Source organism: Lates calcarifer, linkage group LG23 (genome assembly GCF_001640805.2).
Source record: "Lates calcarifer isolate ASB-BC8 linkage group LG23, TLL_Latcal_v3, whole genome shotgun sequence".
NCBI classification, from domain to species: domain Eukaryota; kingdom Metazoa; phylum Chordata; class Actinopteri; family Centropomidae; genus Lates; species Lates calcarifer.
The window spans coordinates 11188743-11211546 of record NC_066855.1 but is presented as its reverse complement, the minus strand read 5'-3'; the positions used below and the strand labels follow the sequence as shown (position 1 = coordinate 11211546).

The 22804-nt window shown below is 40.7% G+C and overlaps 1 protein-coding gene across 5 annotated transcripts in view; it reads left to right on the top strand.

Moving 5' to 3' along the window:
- The window catches only part of vti1a (vesicle transport through interaction with t-SNAREs 1A), a 111059-nt gene that overhangs the window by 65289 nt on the left and 22966 nt on the right, over nt 1-22804 (top strand). For 3 of the 5 annotated variants that reach the window (XM_018703311.2, XM_018703309.2, XM_018703308.2), the window contains 2 exons: nt 6493-6563; nt 10204-10265. In XM_018703311.2, coding sequence (XP_018558827.1) covers nt 6493-6563; nt 10204-10265 — 133 coding nt within the window. Of the gene's footprint in view, nt 1-6492; nt 6564-10203; nt 10277-22804 lie in introns of all 5 variants that reach the window. The other 2 variants (XM_018703310.2, XM_018703312.2) reach the window with 1 other exon arrangement.

Genomic DNA, 22804 nt, shown 5'->3' with positions numbered 1-22804 from the left:
CTACTTAGTTGAAAATAAAATCAGATCATTTAAGTTGCAGAGTAAAGCACTTAAACTCTGATTATTAAGGCTGAATGTGGTTGAATAAAGTTTGATGTACTAGTGTTTGTTATTTTGTTTCTTTTTTTTTTTGTTAATTTTTTTATTCATGTACTATTTTTTATTATATTGTGGCCAGCACAATTGTGTGACACAAATGTCACCATTATGAATAATGCATACACAAATTAGCTCATTCGGATATGAGTTTTAATTCTACACTTCATACATTTTTTACGATTTTGACCAAGTTTAATCAACACATAAAAATAATTTTCCTGGCAGTGGAAATGGAATTAATAAGTCCGTTCTGTTTGAGCTGAACAATTGACCAATAGGGATACACGTAGAATAGGTATGTAGGCTGACCAGCGGTCTGTAGAAATTCCCAGTTTTTTAATTGAAGAACTCAGAAAGCAACGCTCCTGCCCACACATTGTTGCATGTGGGGCAATCACAGCAAGCACCCAAGTCCATTAGTTTTCATTTGGATGGTTCAGTAAGACTGGTTGATTAAGTCCAGGCAATTTGCTCATAGGAGCCCTCATTCTCTCCCTGCCCCTCCTGCTTCTCAGCCCTCTGCCACCAGCAGGGTTGTCGTTCAGGTTAATTTAATCTGTTTTTTTTTTTTGTTTTGTTTTTATAGAAATTTTAGCTGTAGTTTATTATGGTAGAACTTTGCATATGAATGCTCTCAGACATCTGACTGTATTGGTACAAATATTCTGCTTACATTGTTACTAACCCATCGGAAAACAATGTAATATATGAGTGGCAGAGTGTCTGCAGCTGTGTCCACAAGGACATGTAGGTATGGGTAATTTCATAAATGTAAAACAAGCTATTCCTTTCCGAGCCTCATCAATTCTCATTGAATAAGGGTGAAAGGGACTTTGCTGTTTAAAAGAAAATGTAAATCTGGTGATCTGAGAATTTGACTTTGAGGCTGAGGTGAAGGGAAAAGAGGAGGGGGAGCTCAAATAGAGGAAAAATGCAGCTTTCAGTTCTCTCCACGCTGGTTCAGCTTTAAACAAATGGTTCTATTACCAGCTGGTCTCCTACAGGCCTGGTCATTTATACCCATTAAACTTGCGTCTTATCACCCATAAGACATTCTTACGTCTCTCCATCCACCAATTGTCTATAATCAGCCATTTAAAACAGCAGCGGAAATTTCTTTTGCGCCTTGCTTCGGTCTGACGGACAGGCAAACGAGCCGGGAGGAGGAGGGATGGGGGGAGGAGAGAGGAATATTTTCTGCGGAATGATGAATAGGCCAAGTTGAGTGGCTGACTAACAGAGATCTGTCTTAATCAGAAGTGATTTGTCAGAACAGGAGCTCTGCGGGGTCAGGGCGCAGGCGATGAATAAAACAGAGCCTGGCGGAGTGAAGAAAGGCCCCAGAAATCCACCCTGACTGCCCACCACCACTCATACTTATGCAAGGGGAAGGGCTGATGCATGGGCTAAGTTAGGGTGGACTGGGATGGCCCAGCCTCAGTCTGCCCAGGATAATACTTGTTTTGGGCCTTTTAAGTACTTAGACTCTTGCAAGAATAGGCTAGTTCCTCTTCTATTCTGAAAAGAGCACACTACCTATACAGGGTGCTGCTGAAGATAAATGAATTGTAGATAATGCACCTCCTCTGAAACACTTGTAATCATACTGACTCTTTTTTAAATACTTTATTTCCCATACTAAGACGGAGCACTTTCTGATTAACATGGAATAGAGTTTGTTATTATTATTATAGGTAAGCTGTCATACTATCGCCGATTTCCCAGTTGCTAGATGCCCCCCCTGTGACCTAGCAGTTGGCACCTCTTTATTTTGAGCTATAGCTCAGTGCGAAGGCGCTAGCCTCATGGCCTGTGGGCTCAGCATTACAAATACATCCCAGTGTGGGTACAACTTTGATGGAGGTGATGAAAGTGTGTCAGCAGGCAGTTGTAGACTTGAGAAGTCCTTAAAAAAGCTTCTCTGGAAGTGTACAAAGACAGGTAACTTTATTCACTTGGGAGTCACAGGTATATAAGTTGACTGGTGAACTATGTGTGTGTATCTATGTTATGTATGTGTGTGTGTGTATGTATGTGTATGTGTGCCTGTGCCTGTGTGTGTGTGAGAAAGAGAGAGAGAGAGAGAAAATGTATGGTCTAGCATTTATCAGGCTCCTCCTCACTTCCCCTCAACCCTCCCATGGGTTTCCATACCCCGTTTGTTGGAGTGTGTGGCTTGTGTCCGGATATAAGTGTGTGTGGTAACCTTCAAAAAGTGGTCTCAACTGCTTAATGAAAAGGAGCTGTGCTGAGCCTCAGAGCACACCACTGTCAGGTCTTGTACCCTTTCTGCTCAGGGGACGGAGGGAGCAAGGTAAAAAAAAAAAAAGGCAACACAGAAAGAGAGACAGGGGCTCTCAGACAGTGTGCAACTGCTCTGAAACAGCTCCTGTAAAATAGATGATGCCTCCAATTAAATGTGTCCATGGACTGGAGAAAGTTGAAGGCTGGGGAGGTTTGGTTTGTACCATAATTGTTGGCTTTCTGAGCTGGATTGTCATGAGCCAGACTAGGTGGACATGGTCACTTTATGATGTTTACATTTAACACAGAATTGTAAATGATTAGTTGAGCCTTTTTTTTAGTGTCTACAATAAGAGAAAATAAGTGAACTTTTGTGTTTTGGGAGGTGTTCAAAAGATTATTGTCATTATTAACTAATCTGCCAGTTATTTTCCAGATTAATTGTTTGGTCTGTAAAATGTCATGGAATATAAAAAAAACTAGCCTAAATTCAAATTCTTTATATGTCCAACCAACCTTCAAAACTACAAAGATATTTCATTTAGCTTCACATAAGACTAAGAAAAGCAGAAAATCCTCACAATTAAGTAAGCTTGGACTGGGGATAGTGTGGCATTTTTGCTTGAAAAATAACTTAAATAATTAATAGATTTTTCAAAATGGCTGTGAGCTGATTATTTTTCTGTTGATCAAGTAATCATTGTAGATCTATTTGGGAGTAAATACAGACAGAAATGTTTCATTCCAACTCTGTTAGGCTCATTTTATGGTGCTTTTTCTAGCATTACAGATTACATTACTTCATGCACTAGTAAAGTTAATTGTCCAGTAAATATATTTTCTGTCTGCCTTATCATTGTTAACATAATGGCGATGTGTTAAGGTGAGATAAAATAGACCTGGACTGTTATGTCAACAGTGTGACCAAGGATTTAAAGGAAGAAATTCCTAATCCAGACATCATTTCCGTCTCATTCTAATTTGTGCCATCAACTTTTCTATACTAATTCTTTTCTACGGTCATATTAGAGGAATGAGTTAAATTAAGGCTCTCTGGTGCTGGTGTGAGTGTAATGTAATGGAATAATGGGCTTGTTAAATGGACCTTTGGGGATGGGGATCTTTAGCAAGTGAGTCAGAGCAAGGCCTCTGGGCCAGGGTTATTTAAATTGTTAATAGCTGTTTAAACAGGAGGGGAATATTTTACACACTAATGAGCAACAAGTCAGAGGCTTTAACAGTAAATTATTTCTCCTCTCCTGCGTTGTTTTTTTTATCAACTGTACATTTTTAATACTCCATATTTTTATCCTGGTCATAAATGATGTATTTCTGTCCTTTTCTTTTGTACAGTTAAGAATACTGTACAAACTTGAATATGTTATATGTTAACATGGCAAAAGAATCTTATGAACCAACAGGCCATTTAAGGTCAGTGTTTACGAAAAATATCCACCTCAACTTGAGCTCAGATAGTTTTACTGGAGGGACCAGTTCACTGTGTTAATTTTTTCACAGGACTTGACAGTTGTGGGTGGAAGCCTTGTCTGCATCAAGTATATGATGATGAAGAAAAGCATACTTGTTGAGCCTTTTCATTAATCTTCTGTGTTAGATCCTTGTTTTTAACTCTGTATTTTTGTGCCATTTGTTGGCCAACAAGCTCCCTTCCCCAGTAACTAATGAAGTTTTACTGGACAGCATGACTTAAATAAGATGAATGGAAATGTAGATACATGCCAAAGAATGAGTAATGCAGGCGAAGATGCATGATAAAGACAATAAACACCATATTTTCCCTCGGGAGTTGTGTACACCTCTAATGGCTCCCTGTGTTGGGGGAAACCCAGAAAGGGACGATGAGAGATTGCAAGAACTGGGGAGAGGCCTTTTTTGCCGTACAGCCAAGGAAAATGTTTATCTTAACAAGATATGATGAAACCTTTTTTTAGTCAGCCAGTTCAAGAAATTACTCCCCAATTATCATCAATACCAATTGATTTTACACTCCTCATCACGGACATCCACAGACAATGCTACTTTTGAGCAGATATGGTGCCCTTAATGTCACATGATTTGATTTTCTTAAATTCTGAATTAGAATTTGCTTATCATCATGTGTAAAGGCACTGTTGTTGTTTCTGCTCTGGTGAATATGCCCTTTTCTCTAAAGAGTTCAGAAGAGTGTCCCTCAAGATCAAGGTTGTGCAGTGTAGTTCTCTTCTAGCAAAGCTGAAAAAAACTGGCATGACTTTAACAAAAAACTCCCTTTAAGTATAAAGAAATGTATTTTGTCCAACAGCTGTTGAATTTGTCAAAGGCAGTCATTTTACGTGATGGTAGTCTGTGCAATGACTCAGTATCAAAAACAGTGGTGGATTTTGTACTTTGAGAGTGCTATTGAAAACTTGGTTTCATATCATTCTTCGGTAGTACCAGCACCGTGTACTCTGCAGTGCCTGGTAGGCACATATCTGAATCTTTTCCAGTCTTGTCCACTGAAAGGTAGCTTATCGAAAAGACTTTTCATTATTTCTTTATCTTGTTTTTTTCAGTACCTAGATGTTTACAAAACCATGTTTGTCTTGCAACTCATACCTAAATAGAGTGTGTGTAATGATTGTTCAGTACTTAGACTTGGAGGCCTTTTCTCCTACCCCATCCATCTTTTTGCACTTTACAAACCTTTCCAATAATGCACTTGCCATCAAAAAAAAAACTGTGCTGCTGCAGTGCTTGTCACACTCATTCATTTAAAAAAAAGCCACAACCCTGACAGAGATGGATAGATGTGCTTATTTGTCTCTTTAACAGAAGATTTCCGCTACAACTCCCTTCCTGTTTATCCCTTGTTCTTCTCCAATGGGCACGGGGGAGGGCTTGTATTTTTATGGTTATTAATACCTGCACTCAAGTCTTTTAATCTGCCCTATTTGTCACATGTGACTGTCTGACTGCACTGTTTAATCTGGGTATCCTTCAATCTGTCTCGTCCCAGATTAGAAATTAATGAAGGCAGGAAGAGACACATTTGAGTCCGTTACAGTGTAGGGGGGTAAAAGGGATGGGATGAATAGGAGACGAATGTCGTTCATTTGACAGTGCTTTCTCTTTTTTTTACTTCTCCCTGATCCCCTTTTCTCTGTCTCCCTCTCTATATATCTTTCTCTCCATTTCTCTCTCTCTCTTCTCTTGTTTAGCTGCCAGATGTAGCCCATTTTTGCACTGCTCCCCCCAAACAGGCGCTCAGCACGTGGGCCCTTTGGTGTGCGGCACCTGTGTAGTGTAATACAGTCAGCAACTGCGTTGTTTATTCCGGATTTGTTTGGTGCGCTTGAAAGCCTGTCTTTGATCCATGCAAAGATTCTTCACTTCTTTTCCTTTTTTTTCCTGATTCATCCTCTGCCTCCCTCATTTTTAAACACTAATGCTGTAGCAGTATGGTTACATTGATGGCAGCAGTGGGTTTTTGGTGGGGGGCGGCTTATTTGGTTTATCTTTTCTTTTTTTTTCTTTTTTGCGGGTTCCTTTTTCGTCCTCAACCCAAGGGACAGGAAAATGACAGTGACCACTGACGAGCTTGTCAGGTGCCTTGTCAGGGATGTTTTATAACTGTGCGTTAATGTGTTTACATCTACAACTGACGAGAGGCATTTAAAAAAGAATGGCTTAATGAATATTGCATTGGCTGAGTGGACCCCACTGGCAGGCTGGGTGCTGGGGTATTGTTGTCTAGAACTTCATGTCTGTTTACAGCTTTTAAGACGGTTTAAAAACACTTCCCATAGCCACAGTACTCTTCTATCAGCCCACTCAATGCTTCCTCTAGATATTGTTGTCTCTGTACTGTGTGCAGTTAGTGTACAAAATATTACTCACTGAGTAAATCCAGGAGGCAAATATCACATTATTTCCACCTGAAACATAATTGAAAGAGACAGAGATGGAATAACGTGTTCTATACATCTGAGATATGAAGGAGTACAAATCATTAGATACTACTACTTTAATGTTGTGGGCATTCCAGCAATACAGATATAACATATATCATTTCCTGTTTTTTTACTCATTTGTTTCAAGATTGCTTGTATGGATTTTCATTTTCATTACTTAGATATTATACTCATACTGTGTCTGCTTCTCTTGCAGAACAAGTGGGTCAGGAGATTCTTTCCAACCTGCACAGTGACCGTGAGAAGATCCAGAGAGCCAGAGAAAGAGTGAGTACAAACATGCCACCTGCACACACTCACCTGTCTGTTTTAACAAGTGTTTGTGAGGCTATAAAAGTGTTACAACTGGTTAACAGCAGTGACAGCATTCACCACTTTCTGCATGGTTTGTTAAGTAAACACACAAACACGAGTCTACACACAGAAACATGGCACACTCACTGTCATGGGTATGCTTACACTTATTCACACAAGATGTCAGCAGAATTGTGTTGACAAGGTAATAAATGTGTTTGTTTACTGATGGATTTTTAGTCATCAGTATCACTGCACAATTTGGGTTTTGATAAAATGTCACATCACATGAAGTGAGATCAACATACTTGTGGTTACATATTGTTGATACCTGCGCACCTTTCTCCAGGATTTTTCCCCTTTTCTTCCTCTCACCTGAATGGAGTTAACTTTGCCAGCTGCAATCCTTCCTCACCTACCCTCCTTTACCTCTCAGCACTCCTCTCCGGTTTCTCTCTCTCCTTCTCGCTTTCCCTCAGAGAGCCCCCCCACCCAGTCCTTAGCGCTGCCCCTCCTCACAATCCAGCCAGCCAAACAGACAGGTAGGCAGAGACAGAAAAGACCAAACACAGGAAGGGGGCCCAGCCCTGTCGGCCCCCTCAACGCAGAATGCTTAAAGATCACAACATGGCAGTGAGCCTCGCACAGGCGATTTCAAAGGAAATCAAACATCTCCTTTCAAAACGGTCCACAGTGTCTACTGAGAGTACCTGCTCTCTCTTTCTTTTGCTTTCTCTCTCTCTCTCCCTTCTTCCCATGAGTTTTCTTTGCTTCTTGCTGCCCCCACCCCACCCCAAAAAAAAAAAAAAAAACACACAGGCACTCAGAGGGCTTTAAAAGCAGTTTGTGGGGCAAAAGTAAAGTAAAAAGAAGCAAAGATGTAAAGACACAGGATGGGAGGGCTGGTTAGCAGCTCTTTTGCATTAAAGAGATGGGAAGAGAAGGAGTCAAAGTTTTAGCATAAATTCCAACACGTGGACATAAAACGCACACACTCTCTCACACACACAACACAGACACAATCCCCTATGCTCAGCAGGAGGTGTGGCCTTTTGTTTTGCTTTTATGGTACAAATAGAAGTCAATGGAAGGTTTCAGCACTGGGTCAAAGCTGTACACTCCCAACTCAGAATCCCAGCGTGGATTGAAGAATTTGATTTAACCCCACTAGCTCACAGAAAACCCGACAAGTAGCTGGCAGGGTATGTTTTAATAATCCTTCCCTAAAATTAGTAATTTATATCTTTGAATCAATAATTCAGGTGTGTAAAATAATTGATTTGAGGGCAAGAATTACTCATTTCAGGAAACAAAATAAGCAATTTGTCTACACAAATTATTAATTTGTTCCCCCAAATGAATAATTCTTGCCCTTAAATTACTAAATCATACTCTCAGATTACCAAATTTGTCCACTCCCCTCTCTCTTGATCAGGCAGACAGCTTCTGTCTGTATCCCATGACCTTTGCATTTTGTGATCATCCATCTGTAGCCACAAATCAGGCATCACATATTAAATATTTGAGAGCACCTCACAGTGAAACATAACTGCTACACAACAAGCTGGAACTTTAGTGCCAACTGTTAGGATAACTTCATAATGTTTATTTAAATTAAGTATTGTGAAGGTATAGTTTAATCATGTGAAAGCACATATTACCAATATAAGAGGATCAGTTGTGTAATTTGAGGTATCACATTAGTAATTTCTTTGTCTTTATCGTGCTCTGTGAGCTTCCAAACTTTAATGCCCCCAAAAGAATTACATTTTAGTTTTGCACTTTTCAGCCTTGATGCTTAACCCTCTGCCCTCTTTTGGCACCTAATAGATTGAAAGGATATGGATCAGAGGCTGTTTAGAATTTTATGTGCAAATGAGCTTTATTTTGTTAACAGAATATGTATATCTTTTAATCCTGAAGAGTGACCTAGGGTGTCTATGGAGAATTTTCTGTTTTTAAACTGTACATGAAAAATAAAAGGTAGGAGAAACACCTTCCTCTCTTTCTTGCCATACAGGCAACCACAGTTAATTTTAGACAGTCAGCTGCACTGAAATTTCAGTTAGTTTCCATTCCAGGTTAAGGAGGAAAGCATGCGATTTGGTGAGAGGCTGCGGAGAGAGGGAGAGGAATGGAAAGAAGGAATGATTCAGAGAGAGATGTATTTTGGGAGAAAGTGTGAAGTATCTAGGGGACAGATCTGTGGGTAGAGGCAGACATCAGGCAACTGCAGGACTTGTTGTCTTTGCCAGAGGGCCTAAACCCCAGGTCCCCTACCTCCTACCCTGTACCACATGTATCCTTGGCTCTGGCAACCTGCATAGCACCAGCCCAGGCTGCCAGAGGGTAGGAAGGAAAGATAGAAGAAGAGGAAGAAAGTAGCAGTAAAGAAGGGGTGGGAAGAGGGGGTGAATGGCAGGCAAGAGAGACGACTGCAAGATGAGCCAGAAGAAACAGGAAAATGATTGATGCTGGATCCATTGTGAAGACGAGAGTGGTTGGAAGAAGAGATGTGAAAGTGAGGAATTAAGAATAGAATACAATATAATACACTGATGAAAACATACTGAGTGAGAATGACTTTATTGGAAAACTAGTTATTATCTCAGAGAAAGATGGAGATGAATGACTCCCTGCTGACTCTAGAGAGAAACTCTCTGCAATGACTCTTCCCCACGCTCTCCCATCATCGTCTAGAAATGCGACTACAGGTAGACGTTTGTGGCACCTCACTCAGTGCAGTGTCAGCATTTTTCTTGCAGTCACACACATCTTGTTGGCAACATCTCTGCCAATTCCCTTCCCTGTGAAAGTCCCTACAGCAGATAAAGAGAGTAGAATGAAAACATTTCTGTGACCCTTGAGGAAAAAAAGGCAGAGAGAAAGAAAAGAGAGAAGATGGAGCAAGAAAAAGGAAAATATCCAAGGCAATTAGCCCTGGATAGCCATGATCATTATTTCAAGTGTGCCTTCAAGGACTCGTTATGCTTGCAATGTACGTCCAAAGTAAAGGGCTCTTCTCACTCTTTTTCCTACCCCATTCTAGTGTTTGCTTTGCAGCAAGATGAGCAGAGGGCCATTAGAGTAACATGTCCTCCTAAGTGGGAATGTGCTGCTGACGATTTCTTTGGAGTTACAGGGGTTCTCTAGCTGTTAGGAAAAACAGCTCATGATGGCTCTAGGTTATAGACTTGGGGGCATAAAACTTATAAACAAACATGGATGGATTTTGTGCATAGTGTAGCTATTTATGCTTTGGTAGGTGTATGTTTAAAAGGGTGGTTTAGAACAGGGCTGTCTCTAGATAGGTGAACCAGTAACCTAAAGGTAAAAAACAAGAAGATCAATTAATCTCTCAAGTTTACAACCAACTTTGGATTGAAGGATGAAGTGTCAAACTTTAGAGGCGTCTTTTTCAATTTGCCACTGAGCAAGGCTTTGTTTTGCAATGTTTTAATAACTTTATTTTGTAGTTAGAGGAGCAGTTGACAGAGTATTAGTCTTTATCATTTTGACCATTGTAGTTTCTTTATAGTCTGTGTAATGATAACCCTGACAGCTGTTCAGAATGGAAACTAAAACCTGTCTTTCACCGATTCTGTCTCCTCAGCTGAGAGAAACAGACGCCAACCTGGGCAAGAGCTCTCGTATCCTTACCGGCATGCTGAGAAGGTAAGAGGCAGGTAGGGACATTGTTTCTGCACCTCTCTGTTTTTGTCATGCACTAACAGTGCTGTGAGCTTTCTCCAAGTCACCAAGTTTGTAATTAGATCCAAATTAGCCAACTTTTTTGGTGTTAAGCACTGTGTTGCTGTTGCTTTTCCAAATAATAAAGGTTGGGATGGACAAAGACATACAACAAAAATTGTGAATCAGTGGATGAATTAATATAAAACCTTTGCATTTTAAAGGAAATACAAAGTTGCAATTCATCACTCATAGTCAATAATTAAATTGTGACCAGTTGATTTTGTCCTCTTCAGTGGAGTTTCATTTGGATGATATTTATCATTAACATTTGCTTGACAAGGTGCAGTATCTGGGTACTTTTTATGCAGTATGATGCACTCATATAATTTTCAGGGTTTTATTTTCTTTGTGAATTTCTTTAACTCTGATTCTAATTATTCTGATTAGTTGTAGGTTAAATTAATATGACACTTACTCTCTGACTGAGTGAACAAACTATGCTAAACTAACAATGTGAATGGCTGTTCTGTTACATGCAGTGGTATTGGTGTAAAGTGCCTGGGTAGACTGAGAAAAGAGTATCCCTGCATAGCATCTTGCAGAAAATAGCGGGATAAGACAAGTGCGCACTGTACATGTCTCCATTCTTGTCTTCTCTTTGCCTTTGTTTTTCAACCCATATTACAGCCCATATTCAACTTGGAGTCTTTGTCTCTTGCTTGCTAGCTCATGCACAAGGCAGCCCCCAACAATCACACAAACACAAGCATTCAATATTTCAATAGTCCTAGCATTATCTTATGCACTGCCTCCTAATACACACACACACATACACACAGTCACACAAACGTGCACACACACATACCGTAATGTCTTGTCACATCTCCATTTCATAAAGTGCCTGTGTGCCTACCCCTGAACCGTGACGCCACGGTTTTGTTTCTCGCTCCCTCTTTTCTTGTTTTTTTTTTTCTCTCCCCCTGTCGCCCACTGTGGATTTTGATTAAGAGTAATATGTAAATGACACAGACTAAATGTAAAATCCTGGGGCCAGGAAGGAAGTGCCAATTGAAATAGATGCTTCAGTGCCCGTAGACAATTTGGAGGGTGGCTCACAGGGCGGCCGGCAGTTACTAGAGAGGGAAGGCCTGAGAAGGGCTGTGATGCCGACTGTAACCAATATTTCTGCATATGTCTCCATTTTGTCAAGTCTGATTATGGGAAGAGGAGGAGGATTGCGGGGGGGGGGGTCAGCTCGCCTGGCATGTCACCCAAAGCTGTTCAAAAATCATTCATCATTCCCTCCTCCTTCCCTCTCTTCTTCCCTCTGCCCCCCTCTGGAGCTGAAGTAAATAACACACACTTATTTCAATATTATCATATTAATGTTAAAGTTCAGCTGTCACCTAATGGGAAGACTTAATCAGACGTAGCATTTTAAGAAGCAAGCTGCCACTCCCCCCCTCACACACACTCTTCAGCCCCCTCTCTTGACGTGCCTTACCTCCTCTGGTTAGCGCTCCGCTCAAATCAGGATTTATGAGGGTTTTCCAAAGTGGGGCCCGGCTGCGAGCCTCTGTGACTACCGCCCGCCTTTCTGCTTGATGGGAGCAGCACAACACACGCCCCCCGCCTTTCTTTAACAAAAAGTCATTTTTTTCTTTCTGTTTCTTCACTGTTTGAATAAAAGAAAGTGTGTTTTGTTGTAAGGTTGTGGGCTGGAAACGTCAAATCTGAAGTCATTTATAACCAGAGACAGAGAACTGAGAGCAAGAAGTAAGTTCAGGAAGGTTCAATGATATCCCACCCCCACCCCCTTTTAGACAATTCTTCCTAATTTCCTCATTCATTTAATTATTTGCACCCCTGGTTTTCTGCCTTTTGATTAATTGTTTATTTGTTTGCGATGTCAGAGCAATTGTAGTTTCTTTACACTGTAGAGAAGGGGATGCGGGGAAGATGCTTTGTCATTCTCTGTAACATCTGTAGAAATAGTGCATTACTTTTACTCTATCAACAGTATGTAAGGGACTTTTGCAGATAGGTAATGTGAAGTAAACCTTTATTGTTATATTTCATAATGTCTGCACTTGTGAACCAGACGTGGGCACAGATACTCATGCACAGGTTGATTAAATTATATTTTGATGTTTCTTTTGTTGGAATGCAGCAATTACCCAAATTTGAAAGCCAGTGTTTTGTTTTTGTCCAAGCCAAGAGTTTTGGACAATTGTTTCACATGAATACCATACAGAGATATGTCATTTTTCACCATTGAGCAATGGTAATGAGCAAAGTAACAATTTTAAGTACGATTACGAATAGTCAACACTATGGCCTTGATCCATGCCAGACACACTTGAGTGTGTAAGTGTAAGGATTTGAAGTATTTATCGTGATCCACAGGATAAATGGTGTCCTTTTTCATTGTCGGAGTAGTCTGATCTAAACTCACACCTCTCAATGAAGTGTCTTTATGGTCTGGTGCATATCATCCCAGCTGAGAAACAATTAGACACTCATTAAGTTAGCTGTCAGGGTTCAAGAAAGCCAATTAACTTAAAGACTCTGCGAATATCACTTATTGTAAGAAACATTCAGAAACCCACACATCTCAAATAGCTGTTGCTTTGTTTGAAAATTAATCTTAACAAATTTCTGCCTGTGAAACTCATCACTGCCAATGAGGGTAATTAGTATAAAACACTGTTTATAGGTGCCGTTGATTGGCTGGGTTGGGGGTTGATAACTAGTCTCACAAATGTAGCCACAGTCTCATGTCAGCTCTGTTCATACATAGTGGATGTCAGTGGTCTAGTGGTGGGCATCCAGGGCATCCACTCTTAGTTAATTTTTAATCTAGTCGTCAGAAATCCTTTGGGTTTTAATTATACCGTGACAGGCACAGTGATCCCAATGAGGCAGAGAGGCAATCCTGATATTATATTAATATCTCTGATCATCAAATATCTATTTTCATTTCGTATAGTGCTTGGTTAGTACCACTGCCAGACTCCTTGTACTACAAAGATAAGATTCGGCAACACTACAAAGTTTTAGCAACTTTGACTGGTTGTATTTATTAAGAGGAGTTGATTTTTTAATGTAGATGTCTTGATAATATGGGATACATGAATACTTCATTAATCCCATAAGCAGATGTAGTAATTGTCAACATCTTCGAATAGAAACTTGTCAGTCTTAGATTACACTAGTTCATGTACATTTGAAACGATGGCTTTAGAAATGAGAGCTTGTTTTTTTTTTTTTGTTTTTTTTTAAAATCTGTGTTTCCATCAAACACTTTCTAAGATTACCCCACTGACAGTGAGCAAAACACTGATTTGTTGGGGGACTGGACTTAACCAATAGGATCAGGAAAATGGGTATCTTTTATCATTCAAGTCTTTTAGCAGCTCTGTAAAATAAAGGACACCTAACATGAGCAAGGATTTAATCCCCACAGGCCAAAGTCTTTTTTCTTTGAGACTTTATCAGGTTCATAGATATTAGATGGACTCTCTGATGTCAGAGAATGTATATATATATACTTAATTCAGTGGGTTTTCTTGTCAATTAATTGGTCTGCTGTTTGATAGACGTGGGTTTGGTACAGACAGCACTGTGAAGTGTTACAGCTCACACTGTGGATCAGTATCCCTGATTAGAGAAGCCACAGACCTTTTTATAAGGCCTCTGTTGTTTCCATGGCACATTGACACTATGGCTTCTTATAAATACAAAATTGGCCCGTGACCGTACCGCAAGCCTTCCTGCTGCTATACTGAACATCTCGAGCGTCTCACCCACCACCATCAGAACAGTTGGGAATGGGATGCAGCTCCAGACCCAGTTAGGACCATTGGGGTTCCTGGCAACTTCATGGAGGGAGGGGGCACAGTGAAGGGCAATGAAGCAGGGAGAACGAAGGGGGGAGGATGTATATTTTGAAGCAGAGGGGTTGTCTGCTCTCGCTGGCAGCTGATCCCACATGCAGGTGGTCGACTCAGTCGCCAGGCAGATCAAAAAGTCAAGGCCCCGGGTGGACCTCCCTTTGAAATGGGAATGGGGCCTAGATATCAGACAGAAAACATAAGCAAGCTCCCAGCCACAGAACAGCTCCATATTCATGGCTGGAACTGGCAGTAGCGATGGGCAGGCAGGATGGACAGAGCCTCAGCCTTCAGAAGAGGACTCATGCACACTCTGGACACTGATTAAGAGATCAGCCCACAAGCCGGGGTGAGGATGATGCTGTAGCTCACAAGATAATGTAGGCGCACTGTTACCAAGACACTAACTTCCTTTCTTCAGATGTGTTTTGACAAGCTCTCTTAATATGTGGCTAAGTTCATTTCTCTGATCATACACAATAGTTACTTGTGGCAAGTTCAGTGTAAATATAATACAGCTAATGTTGATCTTTGTAGAAATGGAAATTAAACTTCATATGAATATTGGGCAGAAAAATAATAGGTGTAAGTCATCCTTGCCTGTGGGTTAATCAAAAGTTTCCAACCTGTTTTGTTTACAGGAAACTAAGAGTTTTTTCCTTGGTTGCTTGGCTCAATAAACCAACATGCAAACAATGTCATGAGCCAAGAGACCAAACTGCATGCCCCCAGAGAGGCAGCTGGAGAGAGGAACTTTTGATTCCTTACAATTTATAAGTTTTGCCTCACTTCTGTATAATTGGAAAATATATACTCTCTCTCTATCTGTCTGTCTGGAATATTAACTACTAGAATATGTAGGTCACATAATTAATTGAATTCAACTCTACCAGTGAGCTTTGCTGGGATCGGAGTCTTGGGGCCCTCTTGAAGTCTTGTTATGACATTGAACAAAAATATTTGATTTTTTTAAATTGAAGCTGAAAGATGGGACAGATTGCAGTTGATGTTTTTCTTCCCTCTCTTTTCCATTTTTTTCTTTCATTTATTTGTTTGTTTCTATTATTCGTTTACCAATGGTTTGATTATCGGCTGTCCAGGAGAGTTAGCTTAATGGAACAGTGGCAAGGCTTCTGGAACTATGTTTTATCTATATATATAGCTCCATCACATGAACATGCATAGATATTCATTTTTTTTCTCTTATTATGTTTAATCACAATATGGTATATACTCCATATCTACGACATTGTGTAAGACATGTTTGGCCTATTTTACATCCTATTTTACTTTGTATTACAGCTGAACTCATCACAGTAGCCATAGCCCGGCTTCGTGTTTTCTGTCCCGAGAGTGGCAGATCACTCCCAGTGGATCTCACTCTCTCTGATCTCCTCTCCATGTTGCTGCCACGATAATTCCATGTTCTACATTTAAACACATTCCCTTTGCTTTGCAATTTGTTCAGCCTGGCATCATTACCACCCCATTCAACCCCCCTACCCCCTCCCACCCCCATATTGCTGCATCCCTCAGGGTCAGTCCTATCCCTGGCCTTTTCTGCCCCCTCCAGGGAAGCATTCTGTGCTTTTTATGTCCAGTCTGTTTTTATTCTGGCAAAGGAGCAAAGTGCCAAAGCATGAATTGTATCTGTCCCAACCGTAACCCCTAGCTAAACTTTATACATATCAAGATGAGCACAGCTGTTGTGTGCATGTGCATGCATGCACATTATGGTTATATTCAGTGGATTATGCTTAGTATGTTAGTCTACTGTAGAAAAATATCTGGTGTTAATGATGGTAGACTTTTTGTAGACAAGCGAGTAGTACTGGAAGACCTTGCTGGGCTTTGAGGCCCTTTTGCCACTGAGGCAAAGCAAACATAGGTTTCTTATTGAGGTTAATTTAAGGTTAATTTCTACCACTCATACCTCTCACCATGTACACTGTACACCTATTGACCACATATGCAGACACCTAATGTAGTATGTGCAGAACAGCAAACACATCTGCTGTCCATGCTGTCCATGGACATGATGAGTACATCTGGACTCTTACCTCCACTCTGCTACAACTCATACTTGTAACATTATCCATAGTTAAAGAGATCAGATGCTTGAATGTTGTATGATATTTTATACCATGTTGAATATTGGAGATTGTAGATGTAAACATCTCCTATGAAAGTATCTAACAGTGGGTTATCTTATATTGAGCGGACTCTTCTATAAGAGAAAATGATAATGGACTCATATTGATATTAAACTACAGTTTATTTTTATAAAGCTGTTTTTTCGTTTTGAATGTCAGATAAGCATCTTTAAAATCTGCACTTTTCCCCATTTTTGGAGATAGAAGATACTTTTTAATGTTCTTGTGTGTCTGTGGCTACAGGCTGCTGCTGGGACAATGACAGGGTGCGCCTCAGCCTCATTACTCACTGCTCCTGAGCCAAACAAGCACCACTGCCACCTCTCTCTCTCTCTCTCTCTTTCGCTCTCCCTCCTGCTTTATCTCAGTCTTTTTCTCTCTTCCTCCACCTCGCCCATTAGAGAGTGCTGATGGGACGTTTTTTGCAGAAAGGAAAATATATACACACACACACAAGCCTGGGCTGTAGAGGAAGGGATTGTTGACAAGGGCAAAGACGTGTTGTTGTTTTATATAAGGGATGCATTTGTCTGTTGAGGACTGACTCGCTTAACTGGCTGCCAAAGCCCCCTTTTTCTCCCTACATATCTCCCTCTCTCTGTTATCCAGCCCATAGCAGCTTCTGTTTTTGACAGGTCAGGACATAGTTGAATTCTAATTATTTCAAATGTGGTGGTGAAGAAGTCCTTTAGATTTTTTCAGAACCAAAGTCATGTTAAAAAAAAGTCAAAGTTGGAAACAGACAGCTAGCTTTACCAAATGGCAAATAGCGAATGCTTTCTAATTCATTCCAAAGTAGATGGCATTTGCAATCAAAGTGCAACAACCAAACACAACAGTCATATTTTGAGTGAGCCTCCTATATCAGCGCAATCAGTTATCACTTAGTCCCTGAACTGGGCATTGATGCTGAACTTTAGCATTCCAACAAAAACCACTTTTTACACTATCACTTCTCCAAGTGCTCTGGGGTCAGCCAGCCACGACATTGAGGTGATGCTTCGTTCGACCTCGTTCATCCCATCCTAGTTGATAGAGCTTCTTTTTTCCCCTCCTTTAACCCTGACAGACTGTCGTTCTGACGAGATGACTGGAGATCAGTGGCGCTCTCATCCCTTGAAGTGGCTCCAGGTGTCACTCCAAGGGTACCCGCCCTGTTTGATCTGCCGTCGAGCGCCTGTCGGGCCACGGCACCCTCTGATTTCCCCGTCAGAGGGGAAAGAGGCTCTCCTGTCCAAAAGTTCCACTGCTACTTTTGAGTGACAGCAAGGGAGAGGGCTCGGCGGCCGTAGAGGAAGCTGTAACCATAATTGTTCGGAAATGGACTCTTTCCTGTTGTCATTATTCCCTAGCTACCGTTTAGCAGCTATAGGGAATCCTCTCTTGCACCCTCTCATGGGAGCATTGTATAGAGATGATCTTGATTTGATATGCCAGGCCCCAGCAGTCCAAGCAACAGTAACAGAAACAAAATAAACATCAAATAACACCCAGCCATTTTCACTGATCATGCTGTGGGCCTTGTCTTAAGAAGAACAAAACACATCCTCTCAAACATCCTTAGATGCTGTCCAAAGGAGGTCCCTGTCTTCACTGAGGAGTTGCACAAACAAAAGGGACAGATGAAACAATGAAAATGGAGGAATGGAGGTATATATCTTTTCAGCAAACATAGATGCCTGTATCCTTCCTCCCTTTCATTTTATTATATCCGTTACATTTTTTCCCCCACCTACTGTGAGCTTCTGTAGAAATTACAGGTGAGATCTCAGTCTGTGGCAGGGCCTGCCTTTCGTCTAGAGGGAGCAGGGGGAAAGGGTGGGGGATATGAGGAGGGGAGAAAAGACTGAGGAGGAGAGGAAAAAGAGATTCATGCTTTGCAGTGCTGCTGTGTTGTTTGTGGAGCGTACTCTTCCCTTTGTGTGTCTGGCGATAACTTATTCAGCACAGGGCCATTCATCCAGGGGTTGAGCGCGGGCGTCCGTCAAGACGGAAAATAATGAGGCGACAGCAGCGCAGAGGATAGCTTTCTCCCTCTGCCTAGGTCGTCCCCCTACCCCCCACCTCCTCCTCCTACTCCTCCTCCCCCTTCTCCATCTCCTCCTCCTCCTAGCCTCCCATTATCAGCCGATTTAAATAGATAATAGGGGGCCTTCTTCAGGACATTTTGAAGCAATTAGAATCTATCACATTGTCTCTTCTCTGACTGTTGTTCCCTCCCAGTAAGCCATTGTGCATACTTCTTGGCATACTATGCAACAGCTGCCTGGAATATTGTGGAATGCCACTGCATTACTGGATGCTGGTATTTGTGTCAAGGAGGAAAATGGGCTATTTTATAACCTATATGTTTACAGTATACCCATAAGGGCTTGTCATCTATTCCATCATGAACCATGCGAGGACGTGGGATCCCTTTGCCGTGATAAGTTGCTCTTGGGCTGCATTGCCGGATGAAGTGGCTTCTGCCCAAACACTTGCACTGTACATACCTTCCCTGCACTGCAGTCAGCTCTCATTGAATTCTTCATGTCACCATCATTGTACAGTCTATTCTGTTGGCTAACAACATACAGTAGCATACAACAGTGGAAAGGGAATACCTTGGCTCCATGCCCTTGAAGTACATTAATCCAAATTATTACAGCTGATGACCTAATAAGAAACAATGTCCAGTGAGTCTTAAGGTTCCAGATTGCTACAGTGTGTAGTTTTATTCTTATCAAAGATATCTAAGTAGTTTTTGAAAACAGTGATAGTCTCAGCAAAATAAGTCAGCTGTCTAGTTTGTGTTTGCATCAAGATAGATGGTTAAGTATAGTTTTGCTGTTATTGTTGTTGCCCCTCAGATCTCTCTTTGGCAGGGTGCAAGAGCTTGAAATATTTACAAATGCTGAATTTTGACTGTTTTTTTTTTCTTTTTAATATTTTCTTCTAACCCATCAATCATTTACTACGCCTCTGTTTGTCTGTATCTCATCCTAACAGACCCCCAGGTTGGTGCAATGAAACAAAGGCAGTACATTGTTGCCATGTTGTTGATGGCATAAAAGATCCCCTTTATCACAATGGGCAAAACAATAAAAAGGGGACCACTTTTTTTCAAGGAAGCCAAAAGGTTGAAAGACAAGGCATTTGTAGGCATCAGGAACTCAAGAGGAGTGCCCGTCAAAATACTTCAACAGCATATTGGTCCCTTCTCCAAACAAAAAGCCTCTAACCTTGAGTGCTTTTATACTAAACACAAAAATAGTTTTTTTGTTGTATTTTACTTTTTTTGAATTCCAAAGGCTGGAAGGCAAAAGGACAGAACCATCCCTTACTTTGGTTTGGTGGTGCTTGCTGTGAAGGGCATTCCATGATGTGTAAAACACAACAGTTTTGACAACTACTGTGGAAAGGCTTTGAAAATATCTTATTTGCCAAATCCGATCCCAGAGTGCAGTCTACTATTAGACAAAAATTCAATCTCAATCTTTCTTGAATCCCCTCTATTGTCATTTGAAAATTGGTGTGATTTTCTACTGACAGAATACAAGTATCTCAGATAAATAAATAAAAAAATACAACAAAAGAGGAGATGACCTAGGTCAAAGTAAAACTGTGCCTTTTTGTTCTTGAGTCATCTAATCGTATTTCAATTCAGTGGTTTCATTTGTCAGTAGCAATAATTAGTGAAATTCCTTCTCATTTTTTGAAGCAATATACTTATCTGCACTGTATCAAATGATCATCCAAAAGGGTAAAATACCCTATAATCCCTTGTCAATTTTTTCAGTTAGTAATATGTAGTACTATTGACGAGACTAGAGCTTATCATCTCAAAGAGTCTTTGGTCCAGAATCATGGTTGTTTCCTTATGATGGCAGGACAGAAGTAAATCGCTTGTTGGATATTGTTGACCCAATTCAGTTTGGTCATCGACCTTTTAGAAAATGACTGATGATCAAAGAAAGACACAATCATTTTAAACTGCCACTGCAGCAACTTACAGACTGAGTGTCAGCCTTGCAATGTTAGCCTCCAAAAGCTCTCATTTCAGGAGAGCTTCAGAAGTGCCAGGTGTTATGTAAAATTGTGATGAAAATTTATTGCACCATGCAGCAGCATTACCTAACAAGATGTATGCTATTTATGATAAAAGAGTCATATGTCATACGTAATTTGACTTTACAAAGCTTAAAATAATTTAATTTTTTAAGTAAAGAACAAAGACCATTTGTTAAAATTTAATTTGTTGTTATTCCCAGTATATTCAGTTTCCCTGAGTGACATTTGTAGTAGGTCTGTCAAAAAGGTGTTTAGATAAGAAATTTCAGTACAACAGTAACTTGATCTTTAAATTTTAATGCAGGTGTTAGTGTTAGAATATTGTTTTGGAGCAGTTTACTTTTCTAATTAGAAGGACCCCGTGGCTCAGCTTGTTAAAGCAGTTTGCTAACATTTTGCTAATGTTAGCCACTATCTGTCTTTGTTGGGATTTGTCTTTGGCTTCACTGTTATTTGAAAAATGAAATTGTGCTACAGAATGCCAGCGATGTCTGAGACACTGCATGTGACAAAGAAACAAAACAGACAAATCCAAGAGTTATTTGAATTATCAGACTATGGCAATGGCTCAGGCATGACCACTGAGATGTGTTGTACGCTTTTGTGTGGAGGTGGACGATTGAATTATAGCAGGAAACACACCGAATCACTATTTGTCTCTGTGTAGAGTAATGACAGAGTGGATTTGTGACACAGGTTTTTTTGTTCGTTACTCTGAGTCTCTCCCTAAATGCTTTTGTCCCAGTGGTGCATTCCAGTGAAAGTAATGGTTGGACACTGAATCGCAACGGTCCTCCCTCTGACTGATTCATATTTAGTGATGTTGGAAAGGCCTTTTTTATGATGGATGCCTCAAACCATTATGTGTTGTAGCCAAAATCGTAAGGACAAAGCAGAGTTATGCCACAAAAGCCTGTAGAACCTTGATCAGTGGAGAAAACCCCAGTGAGGTCCAATGCCCATAGCATTCAATTTTAGCCCAGGGACCATAGGAAGTTTTCTAGATGTTGTATAATTAGATCGGTATGCAGTTAATCCCAAAGGACTGTTTGGCCAGCACTGTCTTTCCACTCGCTACTTTTTCACTCATATGTAAACGTCTTGAAGTCGTCATTCATGGCTTTAAAATTATTCGTCTTATTTCTTAAAGAGGTGTTGAAAATGAAAGTCAACATAATTTATAACAGGTAAATAGACACGTATACCTTGATATACTGATGATCTAGCATTATGCGAAAAAGGGATTCTCTCATTATATGGCATACCCTGGCTGAGAAATCTGCTAGAGTCAAGTGCAGTACACATTCAAGCCCTTGGCCTGGCTCGGGTTTTGGGGAGTGAACCAGCCATGCACGGCTGGTAATGACAGGTTCCATGTTGCCCGTGGCTTGTGGCCCACTGCACTGTTTGTTTGGAGAGTGGTGCTCGGCCGTGAAGTGCTGGCCCAGCTGGCAGCAGTTCCGTTGCCCCTTTGGCCCGATGGCTCGGGCTTGTTTGGCCCACACCAGCCAGGCAGACTGGCATCCAGGAGGCTTTGGAGGAAGAGGTGGATGAGGGAGGGGAGTGGGGGGGTCTGACAGTGGAGAAGAGCTGTTGGCTGAGCACCCTGGTGCTAGGCCAGGCCCGCTGCCAGTTGGAGAGAAGACTTCCCCGCTCACAGCACGATCTTCACGTCTCTGTGGCGACAGGGATCTTAGTTTGCACCTCAAGGGTCAACATCATCCCATCGTGATCTGTCTCAGCCTGAACAACCTTGCTCACAGAACAGCACTGAAGACTTAGCAAATATATAAGTATAGTATATATATATATATATATATATATATATATATATATATATATATATATATATATATATATTTTCATTCCTACTTTTTGCAGCCAACTCTCTTTTGTGGACAGTAACACAAGCCTGGATGTAAGACAACTGACCACGTTTTTATTTTGTTATATTTTTTTTATTGCATTTCTGAATACCCCTGTAGTGCAATATAACACAGGCAGTGTTATTTACACACACATAAATGCACTTTGCCTCCACAGTCCAAAAGTTCAGTCGCCCATCTTGCATCTGCCAAAGTTCTTGCAGGGCTGTGAAAATGAAAATGCTGACCTATCAAGACATTCCCTTCACTCTTTCGAGTGTTATTTTGAGGATTATTTCCTATGCTACTGGCAACAGCAAAAAATAGATGCTAATCAGAATTTACAACATTCATGTATACTAAGATCTAAATAATATTTGCAAAAGTCATGAAAAAGTCTTGTGACAAGTATTTTATTTGATTATATACATAGCTGGGTTCAACAAAAAGCAATGAGCTCTCACCCCTGACCTTTGTGCGCCTTTATAGCCAGAAGTAACTCTATCGTTATGCTTTGGGCACATATAAGTCACACTAAATAAAGAAATATGTACAACTTA